At 40.0% G+C, this 14,633-nt stretch overlaps 2 protein-coding genes across 4 annotated transcripts in view; one reads left to right on the top strand and one right to left on the bottom strand.

The window, feature by feature from the left end:
• Nucleotides 1-14: 14 nt before the first annotated feature.
• PRDX4 (peroxiredoxin 4) lies at nucleotides 15-9,211 on the top strand. The gene is made up of 7 exons (XM_026075450.1): nucleotides 15-135; nucleotides 2,614-2,731; nucleotides 3,797-3,913; nucleotides 4,404-4,526; nucleotides 5,536-5,666; nucleotides 7,382-7,416; nucleotides 9,087-9,211. Exons 1-7 carry the CDS (start codon nucleotides 15-17, stop codon nucleotides 9,135-9,137), a joined length of 696 nt encoding a protein of 231 aa, XP_025931235.1. The 3' UTR covers nucleotides 9,138-9,211.
• The window catches only part of ACOT9 (acyl-CoA thioesterase 9), a 34,332-nt gene continuing 25,371 nt past the window's right edge, over nucleotides 5,673-14,633 (bottom strand). For 2 of the 3 annotated variants that reach the window (XR_003255144.1, XR_003255142.1), the window contains 2 exons: nucleotides 8,800-8,910; nucleotides 5,673-6,065 (listed from right to left, as the gene is read on the bottom strand). The gene's annotated coding sequence lies outside the window, so the exon portion shown is untranslated. The remainder of the gene's footprint in view (nucleotides 6,066-8,799; nucleotides 8,911-14,633) is intronic. The other variant, XR_003255143.1, reaches the window with a different exon arrangement.

Genomic DNA, 14,633 nt, shown 5'->3' with positions numbered 1-14,633 from the left:
CGGCAGTGCGGCCCATGGAGGGAGAGCCACGTCAGGCGCCGTGCAGCGGTCAGCGGCGTGGGGAGGGGGGCCGGGCACCGCCGGGGGCGTTGGCGGGAGGATCCCGCCCGGCGGAGCCAAAACCGCCCCTCGGCGGTGAGTGCCGCGGGCAGGAGCGGCGCCGCGGCGCCTAGGGAGGCAGCTGCCGCCGGGGGGTGGGCGGGAAGGGGGCGGCTGGGCGGGCACCGAGCCCCCCGGCCCTGTGGCCTTGCCGGCTGCCTGTGCAGGGTCAGCGCCAACAGCGAGCTGCGGTGCTGGGTCAGCCTATGGGCCTTAACGCACTGCGAGCTTTGCGGTTTGGTCCCCGCAGAAGTCGCATCTCTCGAAGGTTTCCACAGCTTCTGAATTTCTTCCCCTTTTCCAGCTACATTTGTGGTCATAGTAGTTTGCACACTGCATCCATTTTGTGCTCTGGGGGAGACCGTAGGAAGGTCAAGGACTGCCCAAGGTCCCTTCCAGACTTACATTTTTATCGTGCTAGATTGACAGCTAATTCAACAAGGTCTGCGTTCCCAGAAGTAGGAAACGAGTTAAGAGAAACTCTATAAACAGCATGTAGAAGTAATTGGTGCCCTCAGTGTGATCAGAGGTACTAACTCTTCACATAAAAGGTCACTTGGTTTGTTCCACACCGTATCACACGTTTAATGCACCACATTGCAAACTACAGTTCTTGCAAACAGGATACAAGTTACAGCTGCAACAGAATGTCTGATACTTAACTGAAAGCAGTACTGGCATCTATTTTTGGACTTAGTATAGGCACAAAAAACACTGTCAAACTGTCATGTCATTTAATTACATCATGGCAGATCTAGGTGCAAACATCTTTAATGGAGTTCAGTTAAATGTTCAGTGGCACCTGTTCAAATGGTCACCTGCTCTTAGAAATTTCAATTTTGTAGAACTGCAAATGGAAAAAAGTATAGTAGCAGTAATCCTTGCTGAGRGAATTTACAGTTTTAAATCCGTTTCCTGTACTGAGCCAGGACAGAACTTCCATTTTAAACCTTTGAAAACAGATGGTATGAAAAATCATGGAAGCCAGCCAAGATACCCATGTAACCAATTTGGGTGTTTTTCCTCTCTTTGTAATATATATTATTACAGCATTTCAGACAAAATTTTTAAACAAAAAAACCACATTCATTTAAAAATGGCCAAAACTGAACATATTTAATTTCTCTTCCTTCTCCCTGCTAATTTGGAGATCAGTTGAAGAGAATTTTTTCCTGCAGATTCAACTAGGGGTATCAGTTTTTGCTAATGAAACAGCATATTTGGAAAAATTGTGGGCAGCTTTAAATAACTTGGACATTAGTCCTTGCCCTTGCTTGAAAATAGTCCCTTACCTTCAAAGATTCAGTAAAAAAGCATTAGAGAGAGGTCCTGAGCTTGAAATCTGATCATCAAGAATTTTACAAAAGACAAGAGGAAAAAGAACATTTCTTCAAAAATTTTAAAACTAAACTGGTTTTGTCAAACATATCTGCTGATTTTATGTACTCATATTAATGCATCATTTGTGGGTTGTATAAAGTGAAACCAAAGACTGCATGCCCACTTTCAGACACAATGTGTCTGATGTTTTAGGGTATTTTTTGTGATCCTTGTTCTATATCCTCTCTGACTGTATTCTACAGCTACGGGTTGTCCTAAGAAAAGCAAGGAAAGACTAACAATGTAATCATCATCCAGATAATAAAGACTCCATATATTTTTCTCAGCAGCATAATAATTTCCTGGGGCTGTATGCCAATGTCCTTTACATCACAAGTGTATTCAGATGAGTTTTACCTCATACGTTCAGCATACCCTAACCTTTGTCAGAGAATTCACATTATTATGGCCTTTAATACTGAAAATAGTACTTGGAAGAATTTTTTTTTTTTAATTCAAGATTGAACCCTTAAAATAGGAATAGTTAATATTACGTTTCATCCATTTCTAATTGGATTTTTTTTTAAATACAACTACCTCCAAATCACAATTTGCTTAGGAGTTGTAATTTAAATAATATACAGTGCATTTTTAGGCATTTGTCTCTAAATGTGTTACAGCATGTATTTTCTTGTGGTCTTGAATTTCAGGTAGTTTTTCTTGGCCAAAGAGTAACAATATGAATTTGAACCATCCTACGCTGATGATTCACAGCAGTTATTCATAACAAAATAGTATGGTTTTCTGAAATCTAAAATAGTTTCTTCTTCAGTCTAAATAGATGTTCTGTCATCAGCTGGTGGTGGACATTTGATGTATTAAATATGTCCAGATAACATTCATGCAGCCTTCATCATCAGTGAATCAGGTGGCTCATGTATAAGCACAACTTTGTCGAACTGTATATTTTCCATGCATACTGAAATGTGTGTTGCTTCAGCATTCTGTAACCTGGGCCAGCTGTGAACTTTCTAAAGAAGAAAGTTTGKTTTTTTCAGTTGTGTGCAGTACATTATTTTTCACACATAAGTAAGAATAGTTATCCATGTACATGAGCTAGCTAATGAAGAGCTTTGTTTGAACATGTGTTTCATGTAGTCTCTTACTTTAATTTGACTGTTCTTCATATTTCAGTCTCCAAGCCAGCACCTTACTGGGAAGGAACAGCAGTCATAAATGGAGAGTTTAAAGAGCTGAAATTAACAGATTACGAAGGAAAATACCTTGTCTTCTTTTTCTATCCTCTTGACTTGTAAGTAAGACCACTGTAGACATACCAAACTGAGTGTACCTACACTTGACTCATAATTCACTCGTTTTCCTCTTTTTTTTTTTTTTTTTAAATTTATTGTTAGGTGAGGGTTTGGGGGAGGAGAGGGGAGAGATGGGAGAAAAGACATTCTTTGCATTTGTACTTTGATCATGCAGTGGTAAGATTGTAACAAAGTCTTTGTCCACATAAATTCTCCATACAGAACAGTAACCTTCCCTCTGTAACATCTAGTCAGTCAACCCTTACATTCTGTATTATGCTGTAAATCAGTTCTGCAAATAGAAGAGAGCATCTCATCTATTTTTTTCAGGCTGTATGAAGGGACATTAAGAGATGGTGTTTTCCCACATCCTGAAAATATTTAACATTCCCCTCCTTTATTTGGAATGCAGTAATTTCACTGGTTCAGTGAAGATGCTTCTGCTTTCTACCAAGCAATCACATTCTTTTCCTCAAAATGAGGAACAGAATAAGTAGTACAGTGACAGAGATGCATAACTACCTTAATGTTATTAAGGGAATGACTTGACTCTTGGCTTTTTACTTTCCATATAGCTTCAAAGACCAAGGAATTGTGATCTTCTTTACCATTATCTCTCTTCTGTAGCAAAAGAAGTTCAAGTTAAAATACTTAAAATAAGCAGACATGCACTACACCAAGAAGTTAGAGTATGTTCCACTAACTTGGCATATCATGCTTAAATTCAGCCACTTCATATTTGAAAAGTCCAGAAGAAAATAATTATAAATACACTTGCGTCCAGATCATAAGCCAACTGTGAGCTTATAATCTTCTTTAGTAATAAACTGTAATTGAGCTAGAATCTGAGGTTGGAGAATTTGTCAATCAGCATTTTGGTGTATATTTGAAGAGGCAATAAAAATAAATAAAAGATGAAATAATTTCAGATAATTCACAACTTATTTTCCATTTTTTACTTCAAAAAAATCTAACTGCTTTGAAGAAGCTAGTTACTAATAAGTTAAACAGTGAACTTTCTGGATGTTTGAAGAAACTTTGACTTTATTTTTTCTTTTATCTAGTACGTTTGTATGTCCAACTGAGATAATCGCCTTCAGTGACAGAATTGAAGAATTCAGAGCAATAAATACTGAAGTAGTAGCATGTTCAGTGGACTCAAAGTTCACTCACTTAGCATGGTATGTATCTTGTCTTTTATTAAAAATTATTCATGGGTCCATCTTAGCTGAAGAATGGTATCCCCAGATTTATAGCATGTGTAGGTATATCATAATGTATAAAAGCATGATGCCATTGATAAAACTTTTAAAATATTTTTCAGTGGTAAAAATTTTAAACCCTAGTGTGTGAAAGTACCTTTATCTTTGAAGGTTGCTTAATAGGTATTGTTTGAAATATATCATGTCCCAATCCAAAATATTTCAAATACAAAAAAGAGATAAGGATGCAGGTATATGGATGCAAGTATCTGTAAAAATGTATTACACTGTCCCAGTTTATGAGTTCACTGGTTTGCCATGGATGGCATTCATCTCCCCTGTGGGCAGAACGAAAAAAAATCACCTCCAGTAAATCCTTCTGTCTGTACTGTTCTGGTTTGTGGCTTAATTTTCTGTAGAGGATATAAAACTTAATGAAGAATACAGCTACATCTCATTTCTTTCAAAGGATCAATACTCCTCGAAAACAAGGAGGTCTTGGACCAATGAAGATTCCACTTCTTTCAGATTTGACACACCAAATTTCAAAGGACTATGGCGTATATCTGGAAGATCAAGGGCATACGCTTAGGTATTTCACTTTGTTACAGTTCATTTTGTCTTGTTGGAGTAGAACATCTTACTATACAGTTAAAGAAGCATTTGAAATTTTTGTTTTATGCTACCCATTGAGCTGTATGCATTATTATCAGAGTGGCTGGTACTTTTTCATGTGAAATAGAGGGCACATCCCATGATCTTGTTTTATGGGGTATTAGCAAGTCTGCAGCCAACTTGCAGCATGTACCTACAAAAGATCTTTCCTTCTCATTTGCACAATTCAAAATGTTTTAACAACACATGCCAATTATTTGTTACCATTGCACAAAATAATTTGCATTAAATAACTTTCATATGAAGCCTTCCTTTAATACTTGAAAATACATGAGGACTCATCAGTGTGATTGGGATCATAGYAGCCCCACACAGATGCAGACATACTCTTTGTTAATGAACTAAGCAACACCAGGAAGCGATATTTTTGTAAAGCAAGAATAGTTTTTACTTGGGCATTCATGCTCAGGGACAAGATAAATGCTGAAGAACACAAAAGAACAGCTATAATGAGCCTGAACAGGGGTCTAAGTTGACATCATGTTTGACAGCACTCAGCAGCAGATGCCTAGGGCAGGGCAACACAACAGTGAGAATTCCCCAGAATTGCTGTGATTCAGGGACCTCCCAAATCCAAGTGAAGACAAGACTGAGAGTAACGAATGGCCTATTTCTTTCATAAACTTTACCATTTGCTTTTTGGATCTCTATAATATCTTAGCATCTGCCACATCCCAAAGTTTAGTTTTATGTTCTGCAAAGATGTATCTCCTCTTCTGTTTTTAACTTGCCCTCAGCTCATTTTATTTGATACCCCCCAGATAAAAAATACCAGGTAAGTAGCATTCTAAGGTGGTGTGTATTGTATTGTATGGTGTTTGCAGAGATCAAATTCCTCCCATCCAGCAGACGTAAAATAGTGTGTGAACACAACAGTGTAATCAGTTCTGTTTTCTAAAAAGAGAAATTTATATATGTTTTCACAGAGGCCTTTTCATTATTGACAACAAGAGAATCCTTCGACAGATCACAATGAACGACCTTCCTGTTGGGAGATCAGTGGATGAAACGCTTCGTTTAGTACAAGCATTTCAATACACAGACAAACATGGAGAAGGTGCTCTTTAAAATATTTTTATATTAGAAATTGCTTTACTTAGACTGGAAGGTGTTTTTGTAGCTTTTTGGAAGCAAGGTACTCAGTATCATCAGAGAGTAGAATGATGAAGTATCTGTGAAGTGTTTTGATTGCCCTGCTTCAAGATTTTGTGGGCCTGGTTCCTCCCCAGGTTGCCTCTGGTGTAGTAATTTACATTTTGCTTTACACCTGTGTGAGAATGCAGAGCCTAAAGCATTTCTTAGTCTGAATTGAGGTATATATCTTTCCACAAGCATAAATCTGCACAATATATGAGGCACTGAAGAATCAGGTCCAATATTTCAGTATACCTTGGCAGACTAGGATTGAGATGCACAACATGGCAGTCCTTGTCCCATGTTATTTGCTGATGATGATCTGTAACAAATAATTGAGAATGCTTCATGTCAAGAAACATGTTGATACTGTGAAAGTTAGATTACCCGTTTTCTTTACAAGTGCTACAGGGTGATCTTCCCTTGACAAAGCATTTCTCACTGACTTCAGGTCATTATTTTGTCCCAAATAGGGCTGTATTCCCCCCTGCAGTTCAGCCACAGGGTGAACTTTTTACATATCTTTAAATAATGAATTTAAATAAACACATTAATTATTTAAATTAGTTATTTAAATATTAATACAGATGTTCAGCAGCTTAACTTTCATTTCAACTAGATTTCACTTGGCATTTAAAAGTATCTTTATCTGAAGAAAGATATACAGCTACAGTTTACCTATGAACAGAAATGATACAAATCATCATACTTTGCTGTACAGAATTAGAAAAGATAAATGCCGATACTTAGGCTACAAACCTTGTAGTTTTCCAGTAAGGAAAATGAGTCTCTCAATTTAGTTACAAATTAATCTTGATCTATGCAATGTGTTTCCAAAGTACTAGATCTTTTTCAGTCTTACTTGCTATCTCATCAGCTTTTGCATGAATGCTGAGGCAAGCCTCCCAAGACATTTTGTTGGATTCTTTGCACAGAGCAGGAGGAAAAAATCATTCACAATTCCTGAATTGCATTTGCAGTATTTTGTATGGCAGGGTGCTTTAAAGCAGTGTAATATGGCGTAACTCAGGGGCTAAAGCCTCACAGAGAGAGCTGTGAATGGACGTGAGTTTCACTCAGGAACATGTGACTGCACAGGAGGTCTCAAGGCTCTCTGAAGCAGCTCAGCCACACTGCATGCTAACCACATGCTATAATCCTTGTATTCTGGGCAAGGCTTCAAATAAAATCACTCAGTCTCTAGTGGAATCTTTGAACTGATTTTCTTGCTTAACAGATTTTCCCTGGCATTGGTTTTAAAACAAGCTAGGTCTCTATGTTGTTCACGCGCATTTTATCATGCAAATTCTGTGTCCAACAAGAATAGGTGTTAATTTTCAGATATTATTTTGCCAATACTTATCTAGAAGGGCATGAGAATTAAACCAAGATACAAACATCCATCCAGAGATACTCAGTTTTCAGTTAATGGAAGTGGTAGGTGGTAACAGTTATGAATGTGTTACTGACACCATCACATGTATAAAGAAAATCGCATATTTAATAGTTGCAGATATTTACACACTATGCTTCTGTGCTGTTTTACTTCCAGTTCAGAGAGTGATATTAAAGATGTCCAAAAAAGCRAGTGTGTGTAAAAATATTTACTTTTACTAGCTTGTCTTTTTTGTTTTCCAGTTTGCCCTGCTGGTTGGAAACCTGGCAGTGAAACAGTAAGTCGCTATTTGTATTTAAATCCTCCTACTATTAGAAAACACCCAGTTATCGTTTCCATTAAAGTGAAACACAGAATTCTTGCAACTTGCAGTGAGGTGATAGTATCAGGAAGGTTGAGTGATGTTAATTTTTATTAGGAATGTTTCAACTATTAGTAAACTCACAGTTACAGCTTTTGGATTACTACCTATTTCATACAGAAAAGCTCATTTTTCTTAAAAATAACTGAGGTGATAGGTCAGACTCAGAGTTTTCAAGTTCCTCTAATCAGGCGTGAACAGTTCTTGATCCACTAACTGATCGCTGCTCAAGAGAGTTTTGGTTATACACATGGAAGTTGAAAGAACAGGAAAATGTCCAGAGTCTAACCTGTCACCTCAGTTATTTGTCCATATAAGTATTAGGTACCGGGGAGTCTTGACTGAGGATCCTAGGCACTACCCAAGTATAAATGATGTTCACAGGCTGCTGTAGGATTTTTCACGGAGGCAGTGTGACATGGCCAGAACTCTAAGAAAGCACCGCTTTGCTGCACACTAGCTCTTGTTACTGTTTCCCTACATGTGACTACAAGCAAAAGAGGAGGCAGGGTTCAGCTAAACACTCATTGGCTTCATTTATGTTCTGTGGGCTTGGATTGAGCCTCAGGAGAAAAATGGAACTTTTACTAAAGGTCCAAGCTGCCTAGTTTAGATGAGATTACTGTCATTTATGTGGCTTTCACAGAGATGTGGTTTTCTCTGAACCATCTGGTGATGACAAAGTATTGTTATTTATTTAAGAGCTGGCTTTAACAAAAAAGTGGGTCCCAGCAGCCTCTAGTATACATTTTAACTGACAGTAAAAACAGTGGAATGTTAAACTAGTTTTACTTCCTGGCTGTGAAACTTTTACAGGATGACTGGAGGCTAGGAATCACATCCTTTGAGCTAGCAGAGGTTTGTCTCAGTGGGAAAAGCTGGATATTAAGATTTTAAGATGAAAGAGGGCTGGCTGGCCTAACAGATACATATTTTGGCAATGGAAGTTCTGCCCTCCATAATCTAAATAATACTGTAACTTCATATTATTTACTACATTTCTTCTGAAAACCAGTCTTACAATGCTGAGATTAACAGGTCCAATACTATCAATTTAAAGCGCTGAAGTAAACACATAAGCTGTTCTCTTTCTTCTTTATGGAAAAAATGCAGATAATTTAAATAGAGTAGTTCAGACACACTTGCCTGAAGATACTTTAACATCTGTAGCCATGTTTTCTAAACGTGTTTGATTTGATTAGATCAAACCAGAGGAAGCCATGAGAGTGTGGTGGCCAAGGGAAGAACTGTAAGTAAATTCTAAGGCACTTGATTATAGATGTTAATTTATTATAATACCTTGCTTTTGAGGCAAGCAACATTGATGTATGTGCTTTCAGCTGTCCGGACTCTTCCTTTGGTAGGCTGCACTCTCTCTTCCACCAATTAAACCTTTCTGCTCTTAGGCATCTATAGAGATAAACAGTAATCTAGTGTGAGGTCAACTGACAAGTAACTTTCAGATGTTGTTTGTGGGTTGGCCTTAACATCATATTGTGAAGTACTGTGTTGTTTTGGCTTTATAGTACATCATATCTGTGTGATATTGTTTTTAGACTAACATTTTCTTTTTCTTTCTTTCACAGATAATACCTGATCCTGCTGGGAAACTGAAGTATTTTGATAAACTAAACTGAGGCTCACTTCTGTTGAATTACATAGGTCACATTCAACTTGATCTTTGCCAATAAAATTTCATTAATTTTGTTACTTTCTTGAATTTGGCTAATACATAACGACAGTAGACCACCATAGCTCTAGTAGCTTAAATAGGAGCTGAACTAGCTCATTAGTTATCAGAGGGTATTCTTGTGAAATACATTTATAACATGTTTACCCTGCCAGTATTGTTTAGATGCTTGCTTTTCCCAAAGCATACTTTCCTTAGTATCTCAGGCTTAGATTCATGAGTTTCACTACTGAGAGATTGTTTAATTTCCRCAAAGTCTTGTCTGCTTGGTCATATTTTAGCAGCTACAGCTAGCAAACAGCAACTTGGTTATGGTCCATTAGACCACACTGCAGAGGCAATAGTAGCCTGAAGCCAAAAATACAGTTACGGCTGCTGAATTATATTTCTAGTTTGCCTGAAGTTGGAAAATGCTTTTTTCTTTAAGCTATTAACATAGTCTATGCTACATTAATCAGTACAACTGCACTGAAAAAAATTCAGCTATGTCAGTTCATGTAATTCAAGAGTTGAACCAGTAATTTTTTTCTCACACATTTGTAGTTAATGTGCTGATAAGATCACTTCTGTTTCCCATGGGCTGTATTTTCCCTGGTCTTACAGTATTACAGACAGACATACTAGTTACTGTTCTGTGCTGCTCCACGTGTTACCATGGCTCCTAGTTTTAAGGGAGTAATTGTCTTTCCCAGGATTATTATTGACATGTCCAGTGGCCATCAGAAACTTTTGTGGCTCATGTACATGAATTTCTTCTTTCAAAGGATAACATCACCTTCTAAGACATACCTAATCCTTACCTTCACCAGAGATCCCTTTTATAATAATGTCTTTTTCTTGCCCTCCCCACCTCTCCCTCTTTTTAACATAATACTCTATGCAACTGGAAAAACAGTGCCTGATACCAGAAATCAGTGTCAGCCCTTCACCAGGATTGCTGTGCCCTGGTCCATGAAAAGGCCACAGATGACGTGTCCTCCCTGCTCTAATCCAGTATCGCTAGCTACCACACCTGCACACCATGCTCCGGAGAACTCCATTCCCCCTTTCCCAGCCAGTTCATATACCTTCCACGTACATAGATGCTTCAGTACAGTTCTGCAGAACTAGATCAATAGATGCATTTTCACTGTAAAGTTACTTGATTGTGTAAACTTCAGTGAGTTATGAGCAGCTCTTTAGTAGCTGCAGGTTGAGGGTAGAGGCTGCTGCTTGATTTCTGCTTCAACTCTAATACAAATGCTCAGGGCATGCATATGGCAGGCAGAACTACTGCCACAGCAAGCATAACTCCACCAACCCCAGATATAAGAGCCCTGATGGTAATTTAGCTCCTGCTCAGAGATCTGGGGAGAGCAACGCCCGATCACAGCCACAGTGCAACGGAGGCAAAACAGGTACCTGGAAGACATGAATGCCAGAGGCTGGTAATGCATTGCTCCAGCCCCTGCAAACTCAAATACCAGAAAGCCAGTAAGAGAGCCAGTTTCTCACATAACTGGGCTGTAAATCAGCAGCTCAGGATTTTGTCTACAGCTTTTATCAATCCTGAAACACCAAAAAATCATCAACAAAGAGAACATTCAAATAACTCCAAACGACTCCAGCGAGACTAATGCAGGCCCAGCTACTCCATGGATATTCATAAGCAGCCCAGGGCACAAAACAAGCCCTACATATGTGCCTCTCTTAAAAATAGCTCTGTGCTCTTGTTTAGCAATACAGTACAAGTACTTTGCCTGCCTTTCAGTCCAGTAACTCTCATTCACATCTAGTACTCCTAGCAGCCAGGACGTTTGTTCTACTAAGCCAGCAAATGAGACATTATAGAGAACGCGAGAGGAGTTACCCCCCATACTTTGAATATACTCCAGCCTACTGCTCCTTGCTGAGCCAGGCAGGTAGGAACTTAGAGTAACAGAACCACAGGCTGTGCCACTGCAGCGGGTACAGCAACAGCATCAAACAAAAGCGGGCACTGAAAGCTGTACGAATCCCAAGCTGAAAAAGGAAAATAGGACCAAGAACACTTACTGACTGAAAACACTGATGCAGTCTGCACACCTCTGAAAACAGCAGATTTATGTGTGCAGCTGTACAGCCGTGCCAAATTTAAAGGGCTTAGCCCTCTAAATGCATACAATAAGGAATGGCTAAGGAATTATTTTTTAAAAAGCAGTTCAAAAGGAATAAAAAGTCTTAAGGAAACAGTCCTTAAGCAAAGACCTGAGTCTCCATGTCACCGTATATATTTGAAAGGAAAGAGTATTTCTGTGGAAAGGCAGAATGGGGTTTTATAGAGATTTGGATATGCTGGTAGGGAGGTTTAAGAAGGAAAAGATGGATGAAAAATACAAAAGTACTGGTGTTTGAGGAGAGAGATGTAAGAGTTGGAGAGTGGTGGAAACACAGGCAGAAGCTCAGTTACACACTGCCTCCAGGAAAGAGTGGGAAAACCTAAAGAGGGAAGATGAGAACCTTGAATAAAAGATGAGATTGGAAACTTCAAAAAACAAAAGGTTGAAGTCTGTGGTGCTGGGGTTGTGATTAGGATCTGCAGAAGTGGGGGGGTGGGGGGGGTGAAGCCAAATTGAGGATCTGGCCTATCATCACCTTCACCACCTGCTAAACCTACTGCCCTTCTCTTGCTCTAGAACTTCCTGGGCAGACTTGGTTTCAGAGCTCCCTGGGATACCATGTACCATTTAATGGCATCAGCTGATTTTTATAATATCCTCCATCATGTAGCAGCCTGACTAGCAGATCTAAACAGTACAGAGCTTCCTCGGGTTTTTGTTTCCCTCTACTCTAGGGAAAAGTCAAGGAAGGAATGACAGAAAGTAGAACTAGAAACTAACTATACACAAACAGAGCAAATAAAGCTCTTGAAAGTATAGAGCCCTATTCTGATCTGACTTTTGCTGGAAGGATCTGACATTTGCTGGAAACATGTATTGTGGAAGGCATGTTTGAGGTGAACAAGGACTTTTGCTCTGCCCGTCATTGACATGTATATACCTGATAAACCCAATAAAATAGTAATAAATTGATAATGTAACTTTCGTGATGATGGTGATAGCTACATCAGAGGCTTAGGTGGCTGTTTAATTATTTTATATAATCAGCACGTCAGGGTTGAGATCTTCCAGCAAAACCAGCAAGAACAAATTAATTCCAAAATCAGAGTCTAATAGTAACCACAATCTTGAATAGGATCATCCAGCAAGCAAACAGAAGTTTCAGGATTTGTTTTGCCCTTCCGTGTTTTAATTAACAGACTGTTGCAATTTTCCTTCTAGTTCCTATCTCAAATTCTGCCTCTTATATTAAGCCCATATAAAATATGTCTGAGCTGAAGGAGAGCCACTGGGAGGCAAAAGGCAAGATGAATACTTTAGTAACGCATACTGTCCACAGTTGACAAAGACTAGTTTCAATTAACCAGCTAAAATTAATTCAGATTCATAGCGATAATGAAACACTGAGGCAGTAACAGAACATACTCACCTCATCTACATGCACATTACCAGTGCTTGCCTATTGCTTGAATTAGGTGTTTCCATGGTCTTGTTAACATACCTGGGTATGTTTTATGTACAGGTGTAGGATCAACATGTTCAAATAAGCACAAGCAGGACAAAAATTAAAATCTTAAAAAGCTTTTAGGCAACAAATAGAAGTGACATTATCTCCTAAAGGAAAGAGCACCCACCAACAAACCTCACTGAAGTCCACATTGCACTGGACATCTGTAGCATTGCCTGAAATATGACACTTTCACAAATTTTGGTGCACAGAGTTGAATCTAAGAACCTGACTTCCAACAGCTGATTTGAAAATACTGATCCACATCACAACAGCCACAGATGAACTCAGACTGGGCAATGCCATCTGCAATGGTCACTTACAAAATGGTAACTGAACAAAAGACATAGTGGTCTGTTCTTCAAGTACTCTTCATCTGAGATTTGAAGTAGTGGAAGAATTAAACCTCATAAAACTCTGCTTCCCAAACCCTGGGAAGTATTTACAGGCCTCTCTTGGAAGTGCATGAAACACAGATGCATGAAACTGCCATTTTGAACCTGTCTTTTCAAAAGGCAAAAAGGACAAAATTTCCAGGGCTCCAACTTCTTCCAAACATAATAAAAGCTCTCTTCTGAGCCCACGCTAACTGGCAAAAGGCTTTTCCGTTCCATGGACCACTTAGATCCAACAAACTCTTCAGCAAAGAGGCTCCTTAACATGTATTGTGGAAGGCATGTTTGAGGTGAACAAAGAACTCCTGGAAAGCAAATAATTACTAGCAATGAGACTGTCTGCCTTCAACTTCCACTGCCATTTCAGGCAAATGACTCACACTCTTGGACTGCTGTCTCAGCTGTAAAAGAAAAGCTTTATAAAGTGGTGGTATCTGGAGGTGAAAGGCCACCTCTCCAAGTACAGAGGTTCTACCTTTCAGAAGAAGTGAACCCCCTTTGGGGATGGTATTCCAACAAAGCTATCTTACCAAAAAACACCGGCAGATGGTGCCCAAACCACACGCTGATGCGCTGCCTCCAGCTCCCCAGCCAGCCAGCTCTGCCAGAGGCTGGGGTCTGACTTTCTGGAGATGCAGAGCCCTGATGCTGTTTTATTTGTGTTGCCTGTAATRAGAAGCTCACTTTAAGCAGCATTTAATTCTTGATAGCCTCTGCCGGAGGCCCCTCCACCATCCTGGAGAACACAAAAAGCCCAGGACCCAGAGGGGGGAATCTGGTCCCTGCTCCAGGACTGCATTTTCTTACTGAAGTGTTACAAGATAAAATAAAGGAGCTACCATGTGAGGGACCAGAATGTGTAACTGTCCTTACTGAGTGCCCCAAGCACCAGCCCCCAGAGCCCTGCTCCATTGCTCCAAGGGTCTCCCATTTCTGCTATGTAACAGAAGATACAGAGCAAGGAGCAGCCTCTGGCCAGAAGAGCCTCCAGCCTCCTGGTTAGGATGCCCTGCTGGGACGTGGGGCGCCCTGCAGTCAGAGCAGCACCAGTATATTTTATATGCAGGTATTATCATTATGCCCTCCTCCAACTACGCCTTCAACAACAGCAATCAGCAGCCCTGTGCAGAGACCCTGCACTCAGCCTGCCCCTACCCTGGGCCAGCTGAGACAGCGAGGACTGCCCAAGTCCTGCGTCCCCGCTGGGGCTCAGGCCAGGCCAGCCCTGGGCATGTGCTCCTGGCTCTCTGAGCCCCCAGGGACCATCAAGGACCCAGGAACCCAGGGAGTTTTCCAATCACAACTGCAAACTGCAGGCACTCCTCAATTCCTATTGCAGACACTGGGAACATTTACTAGTTTCAGGCCCAAGCAACTTGCCCAAGGTTATGCACAAAGTCAGTGCCAGGGCAAGAAACAGAAGCCAAATACACACTGCTGCCCACCAAAGTCTAGTTAACTAC

The sequence above is a fragment of the Apteryx rowi genome, unplaced genomic scaffold, assembly GCF_003343035.1.
Source record: "Apteryx rowi isolate R43461 unplaced genomic scaffold, aptRow1 scaffold_403, whole genome shotgun sequence".
In the NCBI taxonomy this organism is placed as follows: Eukaryota; Metazoa; Chordata; class Aves; order Apterygiformes; family Apterygidae; genus Apteryx; species Apteryx rowi.
Note: the sequence above shows the minus strand (reverse complement) of the source record. Positions and strands in the feature narration are given on the sequence as shown.

Bases quoted from the DNA above. Each gene is read 5' to 3' on its own strand.
- PRDX4 (XM_026075450.1), top strand. From the start codon at position 15: ATGGAGGGAGAGCCACGTCAGGCGCCGTGCAGCGGTCAGCGGCGTGGG. The intron at 136-2,613 runs GTGAGTGCCGCG...TTCATATTTCAG, and splicing joins GCCAAAACCGCCCCTCGGCG to TCTCCAAGCCAGCACCTTAC. The intron at 5,667-7,381 runs GTGCTCTTTAAA...TTTGTTTTCCAG, and splicing joins CACAGACAAACATGGAGAAG to TTTGCCCTGCTGGTTGGAAA.